This window comes from Halichoeres trimaculatus, unplaced genomic scaffold (assembly GCF_033239565.1).
Source record: "Halichoeres trimaculatus isolate MK-OKI-2021-1 unplaced genomic scaffold, fHalTri1.1 fHalTri1_scaffold_15, whole genome shotgun sequence".
In the NCBI taxonomy this organism is placed as follows: domain Eukaryota; kingdom Metazoa; phylum Chordata; class Actinopteri; order Labriformes; family Labridae; genus Halichoeres; species Halichoeres trimaculatus.
In genome coordinates this window covers 3,048,514-3,072,559 of record NW_027437193.1, presented here as the reverse complement: position 1 = coordinate 3,072,559, position 24,046 = coordinate 3,048,514, and the positions used below count along the sequence as shown (strand labels likewise).

Sequence of the window (24,046 nt, the reverse complement as noted above, 5' to 3'; positions counted from 1 at the left end):
TGGTGGTGATGGGCGGCGTTTCTTACCCAGGCTCTTGGGCAGCAGGTTCTTCACGAATTCGGCGTGATCGCCAACGTGCAGCACGCTGTAGACACTGGTGTTCATCAGCTCCTCCTGCTGGTAGCGCAAATACTGGCTGACGTTCTCCGACACAAACACGATGTTGCCCTCCATGTTGACCACGAAGAAGAAGCCGTCCAGGGCCTGAGGGAGGAGCAGGAGGAGACAGTTAGAGGGCGGAGGAGGAGAGGAAGGGGTATCCTGAAAACTGGAGGCAGAGAAATTCGACAAAGAGCTGAGCGAGATCAGACGGAGATGCAAAAGTTTCAAACCCACAGGAGGGAAAGAAAAAAGTCAAAAGGTAAAAAGGATAAAGAGAAAGTTAATTAAAGTTCATTTAAACTTTCCACCTAAAGCTGATTAACTTTAATTAACGGACGTGGAAGCAAAAATGAGGTTTTACTCATCCTAACTACAGCCTTTCCTATAAGTACTCAGCTAAAAACTCATCAAGTGTGAATAAATATCACATGAGCCACATTCACCAGAGCAGGGGGTCTGCAACCTTCACTTTCAAACGAGCCATTTTTCCTCAGCTCACCTGGATTAAAGTCATTCAGGAGCCACAAAATCTACTTTATCTTCACAGTAAAGACAAAAAAATGGATAAAATCCCAAACAAACTAGACATCCAGTGAATAATTCACTAAATTATTATTTTTTTAATTATAAAATTGTAAATGTGTCCTCGTTTTTTTGTTTTCAAAATACGTCCATCACTTGAAAAAGAAAAGGACAGTGGTAAAAAATAATACTAATAATAAAAATAATAAAGAAAATTGGAAAAATTTCAAAAGTTGCAAAAAAAAAAAACCTTTACAAAATTGATTTTATTAAAAAATATATTTATATATATATATATTTTTTATTTCAAAATTTTCCCAATTTTTTAATTCGTAAATGAAAAAAATCAAAAATATTAATATTTAAAATTTGCAAAAATATAAAAAAATATATTGTAATGTAATAAATTTGCAAAAAATAAAAAATAAAACTAGCAAAAATCTAAAAAAAAAATCTAAAAAACATGCCATTTTTTGATATTTCAAAAATTTGCAAAAAAAAATAAAAATATAATTTGATAAACTTTTCAAAAAACAACAATTTTGTTTTGAAAGAAACTTGAATTGTATAACATATATTGATTATATCACTCAATGTGTCATATTTTGTAGTTTGCTAACATGTTAAGCATGTGTATTAAGCTGGTACGTTGTCAGTTAAATGAATCTATCCACACAGAATTAAAATCAGTATTTTCTTCCAGATTAGTCTTTTTGTAGATGTAGTTATCTTCCCAGGGCTGTAAAATTTGAGGTTAGCCACAGGTGCATGGAAAGTTGGTGGGCTGTTGATGTTGTAGGAGGTGAAGTAGAGCGGTGGCAGGCTTTATTGACAGCAGGATTTTATTAAGTGTCAGGGTCTTTAATCATCAATACCCTCTGTAAGAAAAATAAAATATCTTTATTTCAATAATATTTTTTAAAGCTACAAAGAGCCACTGCAGAGGATTTAAGGAGCTGCATGAGGCTCCAGAGCCACAGGTTGAAGACCCTTGCTCTAGAAGCAGAATGTAGAATCACTACCAACAGTGTAAATTCAACCAAAAACTGAATTTACAGCCGTCCACACGTCTACACGAGCCTCCTCCTCCAGCTGTAACGAGGAGGCTCATTGGTCGAACACAGGAAGGACAGAAAACAACAGGACAGAGGAGAAACATGTAGAAGTTACACCTCAGCTCTTCACATTCACCCCTGCTGGGGGAGGTAAATATATATATCCTGTGTGTGTGTGTGTGTGTGTGTGTGTGTGTGTGTGTGTGTGTGTGTGTGTGTGTGTGTGTGTGTGTGTGTGTGTGTGTGTGTGTCTGTGCTCAAGCTCCTCCCCGTCCTGGCTAATCTGGCTTTTAAGTAAAGGTATTTATACCTCATTGGGCTCCATGGTATACGTCACCAAACACGTGCAAACACACACAGACACAGACAGACACACACACACACACAGGTTGGCTTGATGACGGCGTTGTCGCTGACCAGAGGAACTCTTATCTCGCTCTGTGTCGCTGCAGAGTCCATTTAAAGTCAGAGACAATCCACCAGCTCTGCCTGAGTTTCACACAACCACACACTACAGCTACACACTACACACCTTTCCTGAGCTTTCATTCTTCCATGACTGAACTACTTTGGTGCAAAAACCTGAGCAAACACGTCCTACAGTTATTCTCAAATCACATAAAACAATCATGTTCTGACAAAAGTTGGATATTAGATATTTTCCAACACTGCATGCTTTGATTTTTTTTTTCACCTTTGATGCTACAGAAAAAAACAAATCTTGTGAAAAAAGACATCTTAAATAATAATTCAGCCCAAACTGCAGAGAAAGGAAGTGAGAAACAGCTGTAGTCGAATAAAGTGAAGACAGCGGGCTTGGCAAATGGACACAAAGTGGTGAAACATCAGCATGTTGAATATGAGACTTTTTGTGGTAATAGATAAAGGAAAGGCACACGTTTGTGGGTGAAACAGCAATCCAAGGGGCTTTTCACCAGAAGTACCAGGATTTTTTTAGTTCCAGGAACCATTTCAAAAAACTCGAAATGGTTCCTGTTGCCAAATGAGTTCTGACTGTGTCCTGAGGTCTTGAGAAGATTACGCGAATCAGGCCAGTGGCGTACAATTTGCAAAAAATTCAAAAATATTGATATTTAATTTTATTACATTTACAGAAAAATAAAACTTGCAAAAATCTCAAAAAAATGTGAAATCTTAAAAATATTTTATTTTAACTGTGATATTTAAAAAAAAAATGCGAAAACTATAAAATAAAATATGCTTTCAAAAATGTATGAAATTTTTGGGAATTATACTTGAATTCGTTTATTTGAAGTCGAAATAAGATCACGTGAATCAGGCTAGTGGTGTACAATTTGCCAAAGAATAACAAAAGTGTTGAAAATTAAAAAATTTACACAAAAAAAATAAATTAGCAAAAATCTCAAAAAAATGTTAAATCTTAAAAACATTTTATTTTAACTGTGAAATAAAAAAAAATAGAATAAAATGTGTTTTCAAAAATTTTTGAAATTTTGGGAATTATACCTGAATTGGAGAATTTGTAGTCTAGAAAAGATGCAAATCAGGCCAGTGGCGTACAAAGATGAAATAAAAGTAGTTGCACTTCACCACCACACCACTAGGGGGCAGTAAGACATAGATGAGGCCATAGAAGTCAAAAGACCTGTTTCTAACTGACATTTCCGCCCTGCAAATGGATTCATCAAATCACTATTCTCGCGATTGGATTACAATTTTTGGGGTGCCAATGTGATTTAAATTGTGATTCTTCGATATTTACAATTTTTGCGATTTTTAGCTGGCTTTTTTTAACACCAGACCATGTGAAAAAGTTAAATGATGATGATGATGTCTACAGACTGTATCAGGAGCCATATTTTTCCCTAACTCATAACGTGAGTCAGAGTGAAACATTTTGCCCCCTGCTGGAGAAAAGTGGAACATTTTTTCCAATCCAGTTTATGAAGAAACACTAAAAAAAAGATTTTTTTTTTTTTTAGGTACATCACCTCCCCCCAGAACTAAATTTAGTCCCTTTGGTTGAAAACCCTGGTATCCTGACACATTTTCAGCCTGAGCTGTGTACTCTGCACACTCGGTCAGTCCCAGGTAAACAGAGGAAGCTCTCTGCGCTATCACTACGACCCTTAGACTCTCCACAGTTAGATAACACAGAAAGAACTGAAACATGACCAGACCCACCTCCAGCATCATGGGCCCCAGGGCGTCTTTATCAATGACCCCCGGTCCTGTGGAGGAGACGTCGGCTTTCTGCACCTCCTCAGCGTCTGCCACTGGAGCTTTTTCTGTGAAGGAGACATGAGAGGAGCCGTCTTAGTCTGTACAGTCTGAAAAGTTTTTATTGGCAGTGGGTACAACTTCTTTAAACCAAGACAGATAGTTTCACGTTGTGCCTCTTTAGTCTTTATCAAATCCAGGTTGAAGACTCACCTTTTACTAGAGCATTTGAACAATTCATTTTAATTACTTTTTTAAAATCTGCACTGCAACTTAAAAATCTGTTTTAAAATCTGTTTTAAAATCTGTTTTAATTTTAAATTTTTAAATTTAATTTTATTTTGTTTGATTGTACCTTATTATTTTCAATCTGCTTTTTAATAGAATTTTAATTGTTTTCTTTGACTTGCCTTGCTGAAATGTCCCATATTATCAAACTTGCCTTAATTCTGCCTTTCTGATAAGGGGTGGGCGACACAACCTAAAATTTATATCAGGGTATTTTTCTTTCAGATTGCGATAACAATATCAAATCACAGTTTTCCAACATGAAATAAGGGAAGTCTTTTCAAAACATGATTCTGACTCTGTTCTGTGTTTTAAGTGTACTCATTAAATGTCTAATACTGAGTTAGAAAAAGGCTTTTGCCCACAATGTGCTTTTGGAAGAGGAGCTTATTCCATTTCAAGCTCAAAGTTTATTTTAGTTTGTGTTTATTTCATTCTTGATAACATAAGAAAGAGAAGTTCAATACAAAAACAAAAAAAGTAATAATTATTATTTTACTTTATGTTTTTATTTATTTAGTTATTTTTTATTTATTTTTTACTAATATATATATATATATATATATATATATATATATATATATATATATATATATATATATATATATATATATATATATATATATATATATATATATTCCTTTATTTTTTTTATGTTTTTCTTGTTTGTTTTTTGTTTTTTATACAGAATGATAAGCAAAGCAACTTTAATCCTAAAATTAAAAATGCAATGTAAGAGCAAAAGTACATCAACAAAAGAAAAAAGAACCAAAAGAAACCACTGTACTGTTGAGCAAACTGGGTCTGAGGAATAAAGAATATTTACAGACAAAAAATGACATTTTTGCATTTTATTTAAAAAGGGTGAGAGATTAACTACTAACATTTTAGATGCCGATAAATTAGTTTTAATTAATGTTAGTAGCTTGTCGTCCTGTGAGTTTTCCTAAATGTATTTTCTGTATTTTGTCTGAAGCCTGTAAGCTTTTCTAATTGAGCACTTCCTCCAAACACCGCTGCTGGAGTACAGACGGCTGTGGCATGAGGAGTCACATTTCACAGACGTGATTTTTCTGCTGCTATCATGTTTTTTTCCCAACAACAAACAGAAAAACACAGAGATACTGACGGACCAGAGGCAGAGATTTTGACTGAAGAACAGAGGACGACAGTTCAGACTCAGAGCCTGAACCACGACAAAAAAAAAACAAAAAATTTGAGGCAGTTGCTCGGTCTACAGCTTTATCAATCCAAGGTAGGATTCCTAAATCCTCTAATGCTGTTTTTAAGATATTTATCATCCTCACTCACAAGGAGGGAAACACCTGCTAACAGGAATACCCTCCACACTTATTTCTGATAGCTCCTTAGCTTTACAAGATTCCCAACCTGGAAAAAAAAAAATCCCAACTTTTTCAAACCGGTGTTTCAGAAACTCTTAATCCAGCCTCTCGTTTCAGCTGCTGTCACTTTAAGACTCCTCATGCTTCCCTCTGATTGGCCAGCTCTTAGGAGACCTGTCAGGGGTGGACCTTGGTGTTTGAGGCCCCTCCAACATGTCATAAACCAGGAAAAGGATTCTCATCAGATAATTTCATGACATCAAGACCTTGTTTAGATTTTCAAACCGCTTTACGCAGCGGTTTGAAAATCTCAGACTAAGACTAAAAGAAGAAGCAGTAAAGTAATGAATGGACTCCAGCGTGTGTCTGTTTTCATGGAGAAACATTTTGGCAGAATGAAGCTGTTATCTTTTCACTCTGCCTCTTAGCCGTTATTGTCTTTTCCCAGAAAACCCTGACAGTGTTGTTTTTGAGATGATGTCGCCCTCGAGCAAACACTCACACACGCTTGGTGCTTTAGTGTACTTGCAGACCTTTCGCTGATTACATTCATTGGCTTATCCTTTGCTCACCCTCTGCCGCTCCTTCTGCTCCGGTCCCAGTCTTTGTCGCGCAGATTTCAGCGCCTGGACTCTCACAGAGAGCACGTCCCGCTGCGCTGATGTGCGCTACATTACACAAATTTATGGTCACATTAGAGGCCAGGTCTCAGCCTCCTCCCAGGCCGTACCACTGACTGTTAAGCCTCCCATGGCCCCATTAGGCCACATAGCTGACATTCCTGCTACGGGACCAGAGCTGAACAGAGTCATCAGGCCTTAAACCCCGACGCTGAGTGGACTCTGGAGCTGCTGACATGTAGGTTAGAGGCTGTTGGAGCTACAGTTTGCCTGCTCCTGAAATCAATAAGTGCTGTCTGTTTGGAGAGAGCTCCAACTGGATACTGAGAGGATTCAGCGCTGATTTTTCTGGATGTTTTATCAGTAGGGTGACCAGCAGAGGCACCACAATGTGCATCGATCAAGCTGATGAGAGCCGACACACACAACAAGTAAAAGTCCAGCAAAACGATCCCTGTGTGTACGAGAGGAACCAGGGTCAGACCTGTGCTTTAGCTTTAGCTGTTAGCAGGAAATTCAACTATCAACCATCTTGATGAAATCTTCAGGAAATGTTCAAAATGGGATAAGGAAGAAATGATTAAATTTTGGAGGTGATCTGGATCACTGTCTGGATCCAGGATTTTTTAAAAAGGATTCTTTATCATTGTGAGATAGGGACGTTTTCACCATATGTGTATATAACTCCACAATAAATGGTCGGATTGCTTTGAAAAACACTACAAGACAAGGTCACCATAATTTCTGACAGATGTAAAAGTACGATCCAGATCCTGGCAACATTCTGGATACTAAGATCTGGAATATGAAATATGAACTGGGTCATCATAATTTTCAACACAGTCAGGAAACAAATTATCGGACAAACCTGCAACTAACACCAAATTGTAGCAGACAGTCTGCTGAAAGGGAGTATAACATTAAAGTAGGACTTAAGTGTTGGTGACAATCACAGTTTGCTTAGAGGAGGTCTGCGCTCTCCGACTGCTTCTCTAGTTCTTTTAAATTTTGTCTTAACTGCGATATAAATGATGAGGGACATTTTTAGGGAGTGTAGTCTGACAGAGAAATGTTGAATAACTCTAAATTCAGTATAATACCAATTTATGTTGAAAAAATAGTCACAACTTCTGTCCATAACAAAGTTGACAAAATAATGCACCTTTTTTTTGATAATTTGAATATTTAAGAACGCATTAGAGGCTTGCTAATTAATGAGTTTAGCACATTCTAGGTATATACTTTGCAAACAAATAGAATACGAAAGAGCTCAGCTACAATCTAATGTTTCCATTGCAAACTTACGTGTGTACTTTTTCAAAGGTGAACATAAAAAATGTGCAAGAACAACCATCTGTTACTAATTCAGGAACCTAAGTACCAAGGGTCTTCAACCTGCGGCTCTTTGACTCCTTCAGAGTGGCACCGTGTAGCTTTAAAAAAAGTATTATTGAATTTAAGAATTTAGTTTTTTTTTTTTAAATAATGCGTTGACATTTTGTTGAACTAAATATAAATCACATTTTGCAATAAAGCTTTCCTTTTTTTTTTATTTTATGAATTTGAAATTTTTTTCAAACTTCGAAAAGAAAATCAAAATTTTTTGAAGATTATGCACTTTTTAATTTTTTGGGGGAAATTTCAAAAAGTGCGCCATTTCTGGCAAAATATTAAAATCACATTTTTTAAATATCTTTTGAATCTTTTTTTTCTTTTTTTTTTTAATTAAAATTTTTGAATTTCTTTGCAAATTTAAAATTTTTTGGTACCTTTTTAAAATTTTATCAATTTCCCAAATTCATAATATTTAAGTTACTTTTTTTTAAATATCAAAATTATCAAAGACAAAAAACAAAAACATCATCATGATATAAATGATGAGGGACATTTCCAGGGAGCATAGTCCGACAGAAAAATGCTGAATAACTTTAAATTCAGTATAATATGGATTTATGGTGAAAAAAAAGCCACAACTTTTGTCCATAACACAGTCGGTAAATACTTTGCAATAAAATAGAATAAGAAACAAAAAAGCACAGATTTTTTTCACTTTTTTGTAATGTACCCCTAATTATAAAATCACTCAAACACATTCAACGTGTACTCGGTATAAGCCTACCTTGCAACTGTTTTTTTGCTCAGGAATTTTTTGTTTATTTTTTATGTTATAAAACTGCTCAGAGTGAAAATATTAAAACTGAAAAACAAAACTCAAGTTTCGAACCGTAACGTGTTATGTTACTTTCGTTTTCTTCGAATTGATATGATAAAATGAATGCCTGAAAAAAAGTATTTAAATCAAGTGACGGACACACATTTGAGTTGTGAAAAAAACAGCTATCTATTGATTATTTGAACAATTTCTGTACTAAAAATGTTTCAATGTAACCTTGTGTGAAGGTGTTACAATCTTAAAGGACTCTTATGTATAAATTCACTTTGTAAATCCTCTTGGTTTGATTTCCAGAGATCTTGAGTAAGAGAGTAATATGATTTGTGGGATACAGCTCATATTTCGCTGCATGCACAAGAAATCCTAAAGACTACGACCATACACACACACTCACACACACTTCCTGCACTGAGTGTGTGTTTTATGGACTCATCCTCTCGTACAGTGACTTTTGTGCAGCCTTTCTTTCCAAACGTTACGTGTCATGAGTTAAACACCGAGGCCGGACAGCAGCTGTGTGACCGCGTATCATCTGCGCGTGCTTATTCAGCTGTTGTTTTCGGACACAAACAGCGCTTTATAAAACACACCACGGACGCCGACTGGCTGACCTCAGGAAGGAAAATAAGAGAGAAGGAGGAGAAAAGGAGAAGAGGAGACACAGAGGGGACAGGGGGCCTCACCTTGCTCCTTGATCTGTCTGATCTGCTTCACCGTCTCTTTGAGGATGGCGCATTTGTCCGGCTTGACGTTGAGGTCGTCCATGTCATTGATGTTGGCGAAGATCAGCTCGGCCAGCTCCTCGATGTACTTGTTCTCCTGCTCCCGGTTCCTCCTCTCTGTGCTCCTCTTTGGGCTGGAGGACAAAAGGAGGATGGTTCAAGATTACATTAAATAAATTTAAAAAAGATTCAACGTCTTTTGTCTTATTACGACCATTTTTAGTCTTTCATCAGGAGGAAAGTTTTCAGAGCCGAGGTTGACCTCGACATGTGCTGGGATCAGGCCGTTAGTCATGCTTTAATTAAGAGTTTCATGACTCATGTCAAATTGCTAAAAATGCTTCATTTTCTAAGCCTGACTTTTTCACTCTGTGTGATTTTCTTGTTGGTGATTTTTCACTTTTTTATGAAACACAGACATCCTCCCTCCAACGGCGAGTTCACAACCTGAGCCGCAGCCCCGTCCCTGTCCTCATTTCAACCTGAGCGCACCGCAACTCAGTTCACCGTCGCTCCAACCTCCATATATCCTCCTGGACAGGGAAAGAACAACGACTTGTAAGCCCCCGTGTAAACTGTCGGCTGTAAAAACGCTGCGACAGCATTTTTCTCCATCGACCTGTGAGGGCCTCGGCTCATTACAAACAAACCCCTCCTCCTGCTTTTCTCTCTCTGGACTGTTTTTCCTCTCTGACACCGAAGAAAAGAGCATTTTCATTCACTTTTTCACAAGTGAGGAAGTGAAATCTTTCCCATTTGTACAAAAAATACAAACAGGAGTTGGAAGTTAAGGATATTTGTTGTTTACGTGCCCCAAAAGAGGAATCTTAAAGTGCAGAAAAGTTTGAACAATCCGACTGAAATCAAACCCTGTGAAGCTAAGTAAACTATCCAAATTATATCATTTCTTATAAAAATGATGCTTCTTTTTTTTTCTGAGTGTCTGCTGCTTTAATGTACGATGACAGGAAGTAGTTTGGGTAAATTCAGGGTCTGTTTGCATTCACACACGACTCACGCTAAAAATTTTGTAAAACAGTGCATGTGCAAACACAATAGGTGGTAAAAAAAAATAGAATTATATAAGTAATGTGATTGTTTTTTTCTTTTTCAAATTGAAATGTTTCATTTCAGTCTCTGTTTATAAGCTGGGTTGGAAGAATGAAAGAGAGAAATGTCAGATCTGCTGATTAAATCTAAAAACTGACTCACATGTGGCGTGCATTTGTTTAAGAAAACATGGCTCCTGATGCAGTCTGTAGACATCATCATTCAACTTTTTCACATTGTTTGGTGTTAAAAAAGCAAAGTAAAAATTGTGAAAATTGAAATCATTAAAGAATTGCAATCTAAATCCCCCAAAATCGCAAAATAATTGAATCAGCTAATTTCAAATTAGGCTAATTTCCACCAGATCCATGTCTGGTCCGCCGATGGATGTGCTTATACTTCCTTGGGGTCAGATATGCTGGATTTTAAAACATCAATTAGCACAGAGGCTGTTTTACAAACCACATACTATGCTGGTAGTGCCTACTGGTTCAGATAAAATTCAGCCTGTAGTCGTCAGTGTGCAAAAACTTGCAAAATCTGCAGTGTGCCAAACATCCCTGGATGTCCTACTGATCCAGGAAAATTTCTCAGTATGCAACAGACCAGTTTCCCACAATGCATGGCGCTAACGTTGTTTGTCTATGCTGGTTGCAGGTTTGGTGAATTACTGGCATCTACTGGAATGAGTCGGCATTTCAACTACAATACAACAACACTAATGTTAGATGGTCTGTGAGATAGAAGTGACGTGATGAGAAAGAAACGCGAGTAAATCTTGTCACTTCTTATTGTTAAAGAGGTGTTTACTTCTACAAATCCATTAATATAATCTAATAATAACCTTTTTTGAACCATATGTGGATTATATCATAGTGGTTTTTCCAGTAGCTGGAGAAATAATAAGTCAATCCCATCTATATTTTTTAAAACAAACAAAATAACTTTTGGTGTAAGATTAAAAATCACATATGATGTTTCTGCTGTGATATGATTAACAAAACAACGAAAATGTCACGATCTACCCAGAGTTCGTTTTGTACATTTATAATAAAGGTACTAAAAGAAATCATCAGCTGTAGCTCCAGGAAGTCTCAGTTTGACATAGACTGTAAAAAAAAAAAAAAAATGGACGTCATCTTGCTCGGCTCTAAGTGAGGTTGCTACAAAAACTGCTCCCCCTGGTGGCTGGCTGCAGTATAGGTCAAAAACTCCATCTCCCCAGTCATTCCAGATGGGCTGTGGTCAAACTTTAAAAATTAATACACCTGGTAGAAATGTTTCTCACGTCTGATTGTTGTGGTGATTTGAAGATATCATTTGACTGTCTTGTATTCAAGTCCTCTTTTTCTGAAAAGTTTCCTTTTTGTTAGTTATTAGAGGTAAAAATGAGATTTTACGTCACTTTTAAAGATGATTGACAGCTGATGTTCTTGTGTATTTTTTTCGGGGGTTGTAAAATATGTCGGGAGGTAGAGTCAAGAAGTGATTAGCTTGAAAACCGTACAATGCTTATGGTAATGGTAGCCATGCTGCCCACTCTATCTACAGTCTATGGTCTCACCTTGGTCCCAGGAGGTCTGACTGACAGTCCTTCCTCTTCAGAGACTCCCCCCCTCTGGGGGTCTCTGGGGTATTTCCGCCCCCACTGCTCATCTTCAGCAAATATCAGCACCTGGAGAGAGAAGACAAATTAAAGATCACATTTTTGTCATTAAAACCAAACACACAGCCTTTAAAGATATCCAGCTCCTGATTCTGTCTTTAACCAGAGTGAACAACCTGCGTCTCATTGGCAGGTTGAGACAGAGGACTCAGAGGTGAGAATGAGGAGCAACTGTTGATTGATCTGTTTGAACAATGCAAATGTAGATCAGTTAGCGGAGCTGCCTGTCACAATATTTAATCATGTCCAGAACAAAACAAGATCCTCCGCTTTTAACACCTCCACCTTCACTCGCAATTTACAGCTTCTGCGCCCGCTCCTTTGTTGTTGTAATGATGACGTGTGTAAACCTATACGCTTCTCTTGATGTGCAAAACAGCAGCACCTGTGCTGTGCTGCACGCTGTGGCTCCATGGAGCAGGAGCTGTATGGAAATAGATGGAAAGCGCTCCTCTCTGCGCTGAACCAGCTTCACAGCTTTAACAAACGCAGGATCCCGACAGACGAGGAATAATGTGCTGAAGACGTACACAATCTGTCTGAATGGTGCATAATCAAACAGAGAATGTGCTCATGACTCATGAAAACAATGCACCATTGTCGTGTGCCTGCAGGCAATATGTGGGAGGCCCTGTGGGAATACAGTAAGTGTCAATAATTACTTCAGTTAGAAATTCATGTAGGCATTCACACTGTTCCAACATGAAGACCTGACGCAGAGAGCAGAGTCTTGTTTTCCTCAGAGTTTGGTGTTAGAATAAAAAAAGGAGAGGAGAGAAAGGTGGAAAGTGAAGTGCTGGGGCAGTTTCACCATATGGTCGCCTTATGCTGCCGCACTTTTTCTGCACAATAACAACACTCCACTTAATTTTCCCAACAGTGATCAGCAGCAAACACGGATGATTCTTCATGTAACGCTGTTTTCCTCTGCTCTTAACAGGTTTGATGACATTTCATACGATGCATCTGGTGCTAGTTGAGTCAACATGGGAAATATACTAAATACAAATGAACATGTTAGTTTTTAATACACTGAGTCCCTTCACTTGATTTCAGAGGACAAGGATGGGAAATGGAGAAATCTGAGTTTCGCCAAGTTGGGTTTTACAGGCTGCAAGCTGAGCTGCTAAAAACTTCAGCTCAGCTTATTTGGTTAAATGTGACAGAATTTTGCTCCTTTTTTTTTAAAACAAATGGACCAACTAGTTAAAGCTCGTAAAAAGAAAAAAAAAAAGCTGTATTAGGGACCATCAGCTTTGCAAGGGGCTTTGAGGGGGCTGTGTGCTGAGCTGCTCCAGCCTTTACCCTGGTGTGTCTTTGGTCATTAAAGGTCCCATTTTATGCAAAAATCACTTTATTAAGTCTCTTAGTGAAATTTGGGGGTCTTTGTCTTTCCACCCAGCCCACAAAATGTGATATTTAATGACCAAACCTGTTCTTGGTAGAGCTTGTGAAAGTAAAATCCTGACCTAAAACGAGCTGTTTGGATTTTTGGGATTTGCTGACATCAGCGATTCCCTTTTTTGACCAATCAGGAGCAAGTCTGACCTGATTGGTGCACCAAAACAGATACCCCTGCTCCAGCAGCCATCACTGCTCTGTTTTTGGCTGTAAACAGCCACATAGTTCCATGCACAAGCTTCCCATCTCAGAAGAAGACAGACTAAGTGTCTAGAGTTCATTTATCAGGAAATGTTCCAGCTACACTCAGTAAAACTGAGCATGTGTGTGCTAGTCACTTCACGGCCGACTGCTTTTCCAACTTTGGACAGTCCAACAGAGGGCTAGCCAATAGACTGGTCCTGAATCCAGGCGCATTACCAACCATCCTCCAACAAACCTGGGACCCTGGAAATGTGAGTATTTTAAATGCTGTGTGCTGTGGAGCAGATGGAAGAGCTTTTCCTCAGTGTCCCCCCTGTCTCTGTGTTAGCTTCAGGATGCTAACTGAAGGACTAAAGCAAAAAGAATGTCTATCGAACAGTTTCTAGTGGTTGGCTTTGGGGACTGCCAGCTGAGCTGCTACAAGCTACAGCTTCTGACGTCTTTGATAACTGACAGAAATTGTTTATTTAGATAAATTTAACAGTTATTTACCTTATTTTTTTAGAAGAAATGGACCTCGCAGTTAAAAATGGTATGAAGTGTCTATTTAACAGCTTTATGTAGGACTTTGGGGGCTGCGAGGTGAGCTGAGCTGCATGTTTTCTGCCTGTGATTGATTCAAACACTAAAACTTCAGCTTCTGGACATCTTTTGAGAGATGTTGCTCAAAAAAACAGACACAACTTTTGTGGGTCATGCAAATACCACATTCAGATTCACAGAATGAGTTTGGGGAGTTTGAACTGAAGTTAGTTTCACATTTAACAGCTGAATCTCATTCCTCTGACACAACTCCTGGTCTAAAATGACTCTGAGTAATCTCACGCTTCTGAAATAGCTCAAACATGATGATTTCTCAACTAATCTAGTTACTGAATAAAGGTCTAGAAAGTTATGAGGGCAAACTTGCAGATTATCTTCTAACAGGATTACAAACTGAAACCAGATTTTGGTGCTTTCGAATGCGAGAAATTTCAACTTATGGGGCGAATTCACACACTCTGAGATTAGTGTGGCCTGGTGAAGCAGCGTCTGTGAGGGTGGTAGGCCTTTAAGGCCCTTTGACGGGCCAACACATCACCTGACTGTTACATAAGAGCCGGTCAGAGGAGCTCACACTGAGCAGATGAAGTGAGGAAAATGGGGTATGGAGAGAAAAACAAGAGGGAGGGGAGGACAAGGGGAAAGAGGGATGAGGAAGAGTGTTTGAGAGGAAAAAAGGAGGGAAAGTGGACGAGGATGGAAAACAAAAGCATTCTGAAAAATTTAATTTTTCTCACAGAGATCAGGAAGAGGAGAGGAAATGTAAAATAAGACGTTAGCAAGGATGGGGATAACAGAAGGCAGGAAATGGGATGAAGGGCGTCTGCTGCTCTGAATAATCAGGCCTGAGGACGGAGGAGAAGATGGCCTCATTTTCACAACGAGAGGAGGAGAGAGGAGGAGAGAGGAGGAGAGAGGAGGAGAGAGGAGGAGAGAGAGGAGGCGGATACCCAATAACAGGTTGGGTCTAACAAACCTGTCTCACAAAATCAAACAGCTTGTATCATTACGTGTCCACTATCAGCAGAAAGCTTGTTAGCTTGCTAGCAGCTCATCTGTTGTGATGCTAGTAGCATTGAAGGCTAACATGGAGGGGAGAAAGTTGGTCAAATTGTTGCTGTGAATCTAAGGCTGATTTTATTGGTATTTTTCAGCCTGGGCTCCTGTAGCTCAAGCCTTCCTGTTTTGTTTATTTTCCACAGAGACACAAAGAAAACAACAACAACAACAACAACAAGGCTGCCAGCATCAATGAAGAGTTTGTTCCCAGAGCAGGCACGGTGCCACCGTCTCATCGCTTGTTAGGATCTACTCTGAGCATCAGACCTCAAAGAAAACACACAGTCTGTTTATGATGAATGATAAGTTTTAGGCCATTCTCATGAAACCAATGGTTTACTGTGGCTGTGATCTATTTCATTATTTTTTTCCCCTTAGTGATAAAAAAAAGTAAAATATATGAACCAAGGCTTAAAGAGTGGTCTTTGTACTTTTACCTTAAGCAATTAAATTAACTGTATTTTAATACAATTTAGGTTGAAATTCTCATTACTGCAATGTGTCCGGACTGATTTCAATAGATTTTTTTTTTTACATTTTTTTATGACAAAGATTCAACAATTTACATTTAATGATCACAGTATCATAAATAACATTTTTTCTTTTTTGTTATTTAATAATAAAATGATAATAAAATAGAAATAATAAAATGATAAAAAAGAAGAAAAGGAAAAAAGAAGAAAAGAAAAAGAAGAAAAAAAGAAAAGAAAAAAGAAAAAGAAAAAAAAGAAAAAAGAAGGCAAAAAAAAATGAATAACATTTTTTTTTTATTTTTATGACATGTTGCATAATTGAATTTAATCTTAATCTAATTCAATCTGTGCAGCTGTTTTCCTCCAAACATTGTTTTTATAATCATTGTCTTTGTAGTTTTTTGTCATAAAGAACCAGTTGCTGGGACACGAACACAACCAAACTGTCTGCAATGTTGAATATTTTGGTATGTGGCGTGTCAACAACAAGCGTTTTGATTGGTTGAACGTGAACTTGTCACAAGCAAAACTTTGGAAAAATACACATTGGTCCCAAAAACTAAAAGGGCTTCAGTCCAATTTAGTGTTTACATGCTTGAGCGAAAGATTCACAGTATAGTCTGCCATCTGACCTCATAGGAGTGTCTGTTGAGTGGATTCATAGCATTTTTCATCTGAGAGTGTTGCATTTTTACCAACGTGTGGTTGAAAAGAATGTGGCTTCATTTTGTTTGTTTCTACAAAGCTAATTTTCAATCAATATTCAAAAGGAGTCTTATTTCTTTCCACCTGTTTCCTGCCACCAAGTGTGCACGAGTGTACACAGAAACTAATCAGAATGAGTGAACACACAGCTGTTTGATTGGGAAACAAAAGGATTACATCACCATTTTACTGTGACTAAAACTCCAATGAGTTTTTTCCTGATTAAAATGAGTCATTTTGTTATGAATGGGCCATTTTTCCTTTTCTGATCACGTAAACCTTCCAACAGGTTTAAACGAAGATGCTGCAGAAGTCACAGATTTAGTCAATACTAAATACAGATACACGTCAGACACTTACAGAGGAAGACACACATATAGCCATGCATACACACACAATCACACACAATGAATTAACACTAATGTGGCCCGGGACAAAAGCCCCTGTGCCGGTTGGGCCGACACTAATGCAATCAGAGGAGCCGAGAGCTTCACAAAGTGAAGCCATTTAAAAACAATTTGAGCTGCAGAGACGAGACGAGGCCTGAGGGTCAGAGCGGCCATTAAGGAATTAAAGCTGGGGATCGATCACTGCCTGCTGAAGTGGACCCTGTCTCCTATGGAAACCAGCGCTTCTCTGCTCATCTGAGAGGACTTGGAAAAAAGGGGGCACGGCAGAATGGGTTAGACCAGCACAGGTGTTTTATTCTGCTCACCTGTTCTACCTGTGTCACTGTGGGACTTAATTATGACTGGTTTAGAAGCCAACATTAGAGGAAAAAGATGATCTCATGTTGATAAAGAAAAACAAAATCCAGTCAACACAGCCATTGATCAGGACATGGAACCTGCCCACAGCATCAAAACCACCACCAAATAGTTTGTTGACCTGAACCCAGAGGGAATATGTGGCACATTTCTGAGAGGGAGATGAGACCCACTGAGTGGCACAAAGAGGGTGATAAGTGGCAGCGTTGGCTTAAATACAGTCTTAACTTTAAAATCAAACCAAAAAATGAGTAAAAGTTGTTGCGTGATTGATTGAACAGGTTTGGAAACCAATCAGAGCGATCTTTGGACAGGCTGTTAAAAGACAAAGAAGAAAAACTGATGGATCGCTGCAATTTACAGTTAACGTTAATTTGTGCTATATTTTGGGTAAAATCATACCTTTAATTACATAAACTCTAAATTTAGCATATTCAATTCAGCTTTTTCATAACTAATGTTCTTGTCTTCATTTGTGTGATTATGAACAGGTATACCATCAGCAGTGGCAAGTAACAAAGTATAAATATTTGTTAGCTTGCTAGCATCTCATTTGTTGTGATGCTAGCAGTACTGAAGGCTAGCATGAAGGTTAGAAAGTTGGTCGAAATTTTTGCTACGAATCTGAGGTTGGTTGATGAATCAATTTTCTTGATGGATTTCAGGTTTGTGGCAGCTTGCGTTACATCTTGTGCAAACCAAAACTCCAGGAAGTGGCGTTCAGGAACAGTCCATCAAGTACATGAGGACACTAGGCAGGAAGTGCTTTTTCAAACAATTTCATTGCTTTAGTAGCTTCCATATCAATGAACTGACTGTGAATGTTCACAGTCAGTGAATCATGCAATATGAATACTTTTTACTTTCAAAGTACTTTTGAGTCTATTTCAAAGCCTGTACTTTTTGCTTTCACTTAAGCCCTTTGTTTAACATAGTTATTTTACTTCTACGCAAGTAAGGAATCCAGGTACTTTTGCCATCTCTGGATACCTTGTACTGATTCATGTTAAAACAAATGGTGCCATGTTTCAGTACCTAAACGGGTCCTGTGAAGGAGAGGAAGGATAGGGGATTTTCCATACTGGACATGAACACAACATTTCAAGTTTAAATACTGAGAAATAAAAAAGTTAAATTGAAAAACTTTAAGTTGTAAGTATGAAACAAGTTCATATTAATCACCACATAAACACACACAAATGTTGTGAAAAGTAGTACCGATGAGCACCAGAGTTTCAGAGCCCTACATTTTGTGGAGTTACGGCCCATTTGGTAGAAGGCTAAAATCAGGTCAACATAGCCCTTAAAAATTAACCCTCAAAAAACTGTGACTTTCTTAAAGTTGGACTTGAAACCTGTTTTTTTTTTTGAGTAAACCCACTAGGGACACTCCTAGGGACCACACGGACACACTTTAGAAGTTTTGGAGCCCTCGGGAAATGTTTTGTGGAGTTACAGCACATATGGTGAAAGGCTAAAATCAGGCCTAATTAGCCCTCAAAAGTAGCCCTCAAAAAACTGTGATTTTCCAAAAGTTAGACCCGAAACCCATTTTTGAGACTATCCACTAGGGATTCTCCAAGGGACAGAAAGGACGCACCCTAGAAGTTTTTGGAGCCCTTGGGTTTTGTGGAGTTACGGCCCATTTGGTGGAAGGATAAAAACAGGCCTATTTTCCCCTTAAAGTAACCCTCAAAAATTTTTTAAAAACTGTGATTTTCCAAAAGTTGGAACCGAAACCTGGTTTGATACCAATTCCCAGGTACCAGACATTGGTTCTGTATCATTGCAAATGTGAAAGGTACCCATCCCTTATTATGAACCTTGTACTCAACATTGTGTTTTCCCGGCGTTGAAATCTTGTACGAATCAATGTCAAGATATGATTTCTGGCCACACATTGATGTTTGTGGACCCCTGGTTCTTTGGTAGTTTTTACAGATCGTCAACTCCAACTTTCCTTAATTTTACGTCATATTTATTTCCTGGGTAGCTGTGTTTACTGCCACACTCCGCAATGTAGAGTGAGGTTTGTTTTGCCACTCAGTTCGACTGAAAGGGGGCGTATCACAGAGGGGAAGTGGCGTAAGCCCTTTATAGTAACTGGGGCTTCAGTAACACCTCAGCAAACCTCCAAGTCACACGAACCCTCGATCAAGAATTGAGAGAATGATTTCACAAGTTGAACATTTATATATTTTCAGTCTTTTCTCATGGGCTGTAATTAAAATAAAAATAAAGTTCTTCCTGATATTCTGACTTCTTGAGTTACACCTGCTGTGCTCGCTCATGCATGTTATCATCTATCCAACCTGTGACTGTCTTCCTGGCCTGTTCTGCTCTTAAGTAACATCCCTTGAAATCTACTTCCTGGCATGTCACAGGTGACTGGGACCAGGTAGGGTAGGTGTCAGATTACAGGCAGATGGAGGTCAGTTTGGGTATGCGTGGTGAACACGTAGAGCTCCCTCTCTCTGATGATGATTAGCTGTTGGAACAATGACTGAAAAGCAGAGGAACTGAACAGAAACAGTGAGCACTCAGGTAAGGCTGATTAAACGGTTGGGAAGATATGACAATCACCATTTGCATGAGAGCACTACCTCGACAAAATGATAGTTGTCATGGTAGTAAAGCACACTATGGGCTGTTATTAAAGCGATGAGTCATGCTTTAGGGTTTAGCTTGCAGAATAATTAAGGTTTGGGCTGTTTTAAAAAAAAGACACTGACCACGCAGTCTTATGTAATGACTGACAGCACACAATTAAAGCTAATGTGTTTTTACAGGGATGGAGGAAAACAGCCACGTCCTGTGCAATAACACCTTTTTATTATGTTTACAGAATGAAATGTTAAATGTCAGAGCTGTTATTTCTAGAATATTCTGTCATGTTCGTTGTGTTTAAAGGGGTTAAGTCAGTGTAATTACTGCTGTGCTGGACCTGGGACAATGTACACTGTAGAGACACCTGCTTTTTCTTTGTGAGTGTTTCCGCTTGCTGCTTTGTAATCCTACTCCACTACACTCACCTCGGCTGGTTTGGTTACAACGAACCTTCAAAATAAAGCCTGTTTGGACGGGTTGATCCACCCAGCAGTACACGAAAGGTTAAAATTAGCTATAGTGATGCTAGTTGGCATGATTTAGTGAATTAAGGATTAGTGCAGAAACATAAAGTATCAACCTCTTTGAAATCAGACCAGGAGATCAGGAGTATCTGCACTCAGAGGCGATAGTTTTCAGAGGTGATTTCAAGCCCATGCGGTGACTTCCACTACAGAGTCTATTCTGAATGCAGTGCCTCTTGAAGCCGTAATAGAGTCTGAAATGTAACAATGACCTGAAATGTAACTACTGACCCAAAAATGTCAGGAAGGGTAAGTGCAAAGCCCAAAATATTGCTAAAAAATAAAAAAAATATATATTAAAAAAAAATGTAAAAAATATTTTTAAAAAATTAGAAAAATAAAAAAAAAACAAATGTAATAACTGATCCAAAATGTATATTTTGGGTTTTATTTATTGTTTTTTTAATTACATTTTGAGTTCAGTCTTGTTCCTGTTGCAGAGAAATTTTATATTTTTTGCTATAAATGATAAAATCCATAAATTATTTGCAGTTTTTAAATTGAAACTGTTAAACTATTAGCTCATGCAGTCCCTCACAACTTTGCACATTGAAGACTCAACCTCTCTGGAGTATCGTTTTTTTTATTTGTCACATTACTAACCTATTAACCAAATTTCTTTGTAGATGTTCCTCCAGGTTTTTTCTATGAGTATAACACACATTTTTAGCCATTTTTTAAATTAAAAATTGCTAGCATTACAGTTAAAATAAGTGTATTTATTTTGAAAAATACAATTTCTCAACATTTGAAAATTGTAATTGTACTTTTTCCAACTTATATAGAGTCTAATGATTTGCCAAAGTTAGTCACGTAGACAAGAGGTTCCCAAACTTTCCAACCTCTATACCCAAAAATGGATCCCAGAAAGTAATGACCCACAACTGCAGGAATGGATGAATTTAGACTACTCAGGTTCACATATTGCTAAGTAAACTGAACCATTATTTTATCCTTACTTAGTGGCTGTTTACACTTTAACAGTTTTAGGGTGAAATACAAAGGTTTTGTTGTGTTTCGGTCTCAGGTTTACAAGGGCTGAACGATTTTGGAAAAAAAAAACTAATTGTGATTTGTTTGGACCAATATTGAGATTTTTGGGGGGGCACATTTTTCTTCTGCATTATTCACTTAACACAAGCAATAAATCACTCTATAGTACGATCAATACGACAAAGGATACTGTCAACATAAAAAAAACAATTATTTCTTGTAGACCAGGTCTACATGTTAAGATGTAACGAGATGAATTGATATGAAAAACATATCTTTGTGTAACTATTACAATCACAGCTGAATATTGACTGATTGATTAAACTTCAAACCTTGTAGATATGTAGTAAAATTATCATTATGCTCTCCTCTATGAATCCCACATTAAATAAAGTGTAGAAATGTGAATAAGACCTAATCTCTGGCTCAACCACTGAAATATGTCAACATGTAGAATGCACTTTTTAAAGGCACTTTAAAACGTTTTCTTTTTTTTTTTTAATTGCTAGGCGCCGCCCTGTTGGCTATGGCTGCCTTTTGCAGCAGCTCTCTCTTCTTTGTCCGTTTTTTGTGATTTTTTCGTCTCTTTTTTGTCATCTTTGTATTTGGAGTGGATCATTACTTTGTATGGCTCATTTGTTGGTCATGGACACCAAACTGGTTTTGTCTTCAGTGATATTTTTTTACAATTTTTGCTCCTGTGTTTGTCTGGAGATCCTACATGTAACCATGGCTGCATTGTTTACATGTGAAATCAGCTGTTAGCAGCCTGTAGCATGTCAATGCCAACTGGTGCAAGGCCGGATGTTTCCCACAAGGTGAGGAGAAGGAGGTGAGGACGACGTGCTGGTTCTCAGGTGTGAGCTAAGAAGTGACGACATGGACCTGTACTTCCATCAATCATTATTGGGAACGTAAGATCTATCTCCACTAAGATGGACGAGCTAGCCGTGCTAACACCAACACCACATTGGAAGAGCTTCACCTGCTGTGAGCAGACAGGATCCAGGAGACAGAGACTGAACAGACTGCTGAAGAAGCTCAGTCCTGGACCCTGTGGAGGTGGAGGCTGGCTGACTGGACAATGATGGACAAGCTGTCAGCATCTATTTTCTTATGGAGCTTTTTGCACTTTCTCTACACTTTCTTACTTTTGTTTTCTCGATTGCTGCTGTGACTTCAATTTCGTTGTACTTGTTACAATGACGATAAAGTTATATTCTCTTCTATTTGAAGCCTATTTACATTTTCCTAAATCTGCACCAACTCACTGCACGTCTTGCTGCATTTCACCGTTTCCTGTTGGTAAACAATGGTTGATCCAAGCCTGAGGTTCAGCCAAGGGTTAACACCACCAAAGGAGCCAAATTGGATCTACTGTGAGCTTCAGTAAGTGATATAAAACACTCTGATGGGGAGAAATGACCTGATGATGTTGGAAATCAATTGTGAAGCCTGAAGTGATAACACGTTAAGCTTTGGATGTGTTCATGAAGAGGAGTGTTACGAAGAAACGGACCGGATCGATAAAAGGAGGCTGGTGTTCAGCACCTGGAGGATGTAAACATGACGGCTCTGACGGCCTGATGGAGAGGCTGGATCCTCCGCTCTCTGCTTTCTAAGCTTCTGTCTAAGCCAGCGGACCGTCCCGCCGCACACCAGCATAAAGTAGATTTAATACCCTGCTGAGGCTGGATTAAGAACGCTGACTTCTCCCACACCAAAGAGCCTGCATCACGTCCACACTGGATGTGTTTCTGTGTGTGTGTGTGTGTGTGTGAGTGAGTGCATCTCGGTGCACCCACGTCAATATGTCCAATCTCTTTATGTACATCTCTGCTGTTTGGTGTCGCTCTGAGCCGGTGGCTTTGTGGTCGCCTGTTGCCGGGGACGTCGTGCGTCGGGTTGATCCAGTCGGCTCTGGTGCTGCGCTAAAGCCAACAATCTGCTCTGCGTTGAGTAAATAACCCTCAGCTTTTCATTTTACTAAAAGATCTGCGACAAAACAAATATATGAAAAGACAGGAAACTTGTACGGCTGCTTTTTTTCCCACAACCTGAGACTGGAGAGAGCTTTAGCTGGAGAAATGAGATGGTTTATGAGACTTCCCTTCCTGCAGGAACACAATAACAATTTCTACATTTTCTGCTTGAAGAAAAGATCCTAAAAACTGAATTCATGCCGACTAAACAGCTTCTTCACCTGTCACCAACCCAGCTATGACGCTAAACATGCAAATTCTTTCTCTCTAACTCTTAAACTTTACGACAGATGACTTATGTAAATCTACTCGTGTGAGTGTAGGACCTGAATTGAATGACAGCGCTAAGCCAGAAGAAATGTTTCAACCAAAACTAGATTATTTAAGATTAGCAGTTTGGTTTCCTGCTTATACAAAGCTCTTATTTAGAGCTTAACTGAAAGTCTGTCTTAATATGATTGACATTAATACACTGGAAATGGAGAAAGAGCTTCAGTCACAGTCAAAGTCCATGGTTCATGGTATAATGTCCAAAGATCGAGGGCTAAAGACTTACGCCCTGTGGCAACTCTGAGCTAGACTGGATTTTCTGCAATGAAAAGTGAACAAAACGGTAATTCAGACTCATAAGGGACAGTTTTCTACCTACATGCCCACACAGTCGAGCCGCTAGTCACTAACTCTAATTGAGCTGTCTGAGAAATCTCACAGCACTGACTTTCTACCTCTTCATCAGTGTCCAAAGGATGGGGTGAAGCCTCGATGTCCTAAATGTTAAGTTTTGAGTATTGAAACCCCAAAAAAACAGAAAGGAAGGGTTTGAATTTAAAGATGCTTTTGATATCCCCACCCTGAGAGCTGAATAAAATCTGAAACCCCATGCTATTCTCTGCCTGATAGAAAATACAGCAAAGAAAGTTTGATCAATAATGTTCCCAATAATCAGACTCGAGACCTGGGAAGTGCCATGAAACTTTGCATATGCACTGATCAATAAACTGGACTGCAGCAACACCTCAGAGTCTTTGCACACTGTCATGAAGAT

At 38.5% G+C, this 24,046-nt stretch overlaps 1 protein-coding gene across 3 annotated transcripts in view; it reads right to left on the bottom strand.

Annotated features, from left to right (window-relative positions):
- LOC141804586 (nuclear receptor coactivator 2-like) overlaps positions 1-24,046 on the bottom strand; it is a 72,608-nt gene that overhangs the window by 23,314 nt on the left and 25,248 nt on the right. For all 3 annotated transcript variants that reach the window (XM_074689091.1, XM_074689093.1, XM_074689092.1), the window contains 4 exons: positions 11,642-11,752; positions 8,989-9,161; positions 3,846-3,949; positions 27-204 (listed from right to left, as the gene is read on the bottom strand). In XM_074689091.1, the coding sequence (XP_074545192.1) occupies positions 27-204; positions 3,846-3,949; positions 8,989-9,161; positions 11,642-11,733 (547 nt within the window). In that variant the 5' untranslated portion in view covers positions 11,734-11,752. The remainder of the gene's footprint in view (positions 1-26; positions 205-3,845; positions 3,950-8,988; positions 9,162-11,641; positions 11,753-24,046) is intronic.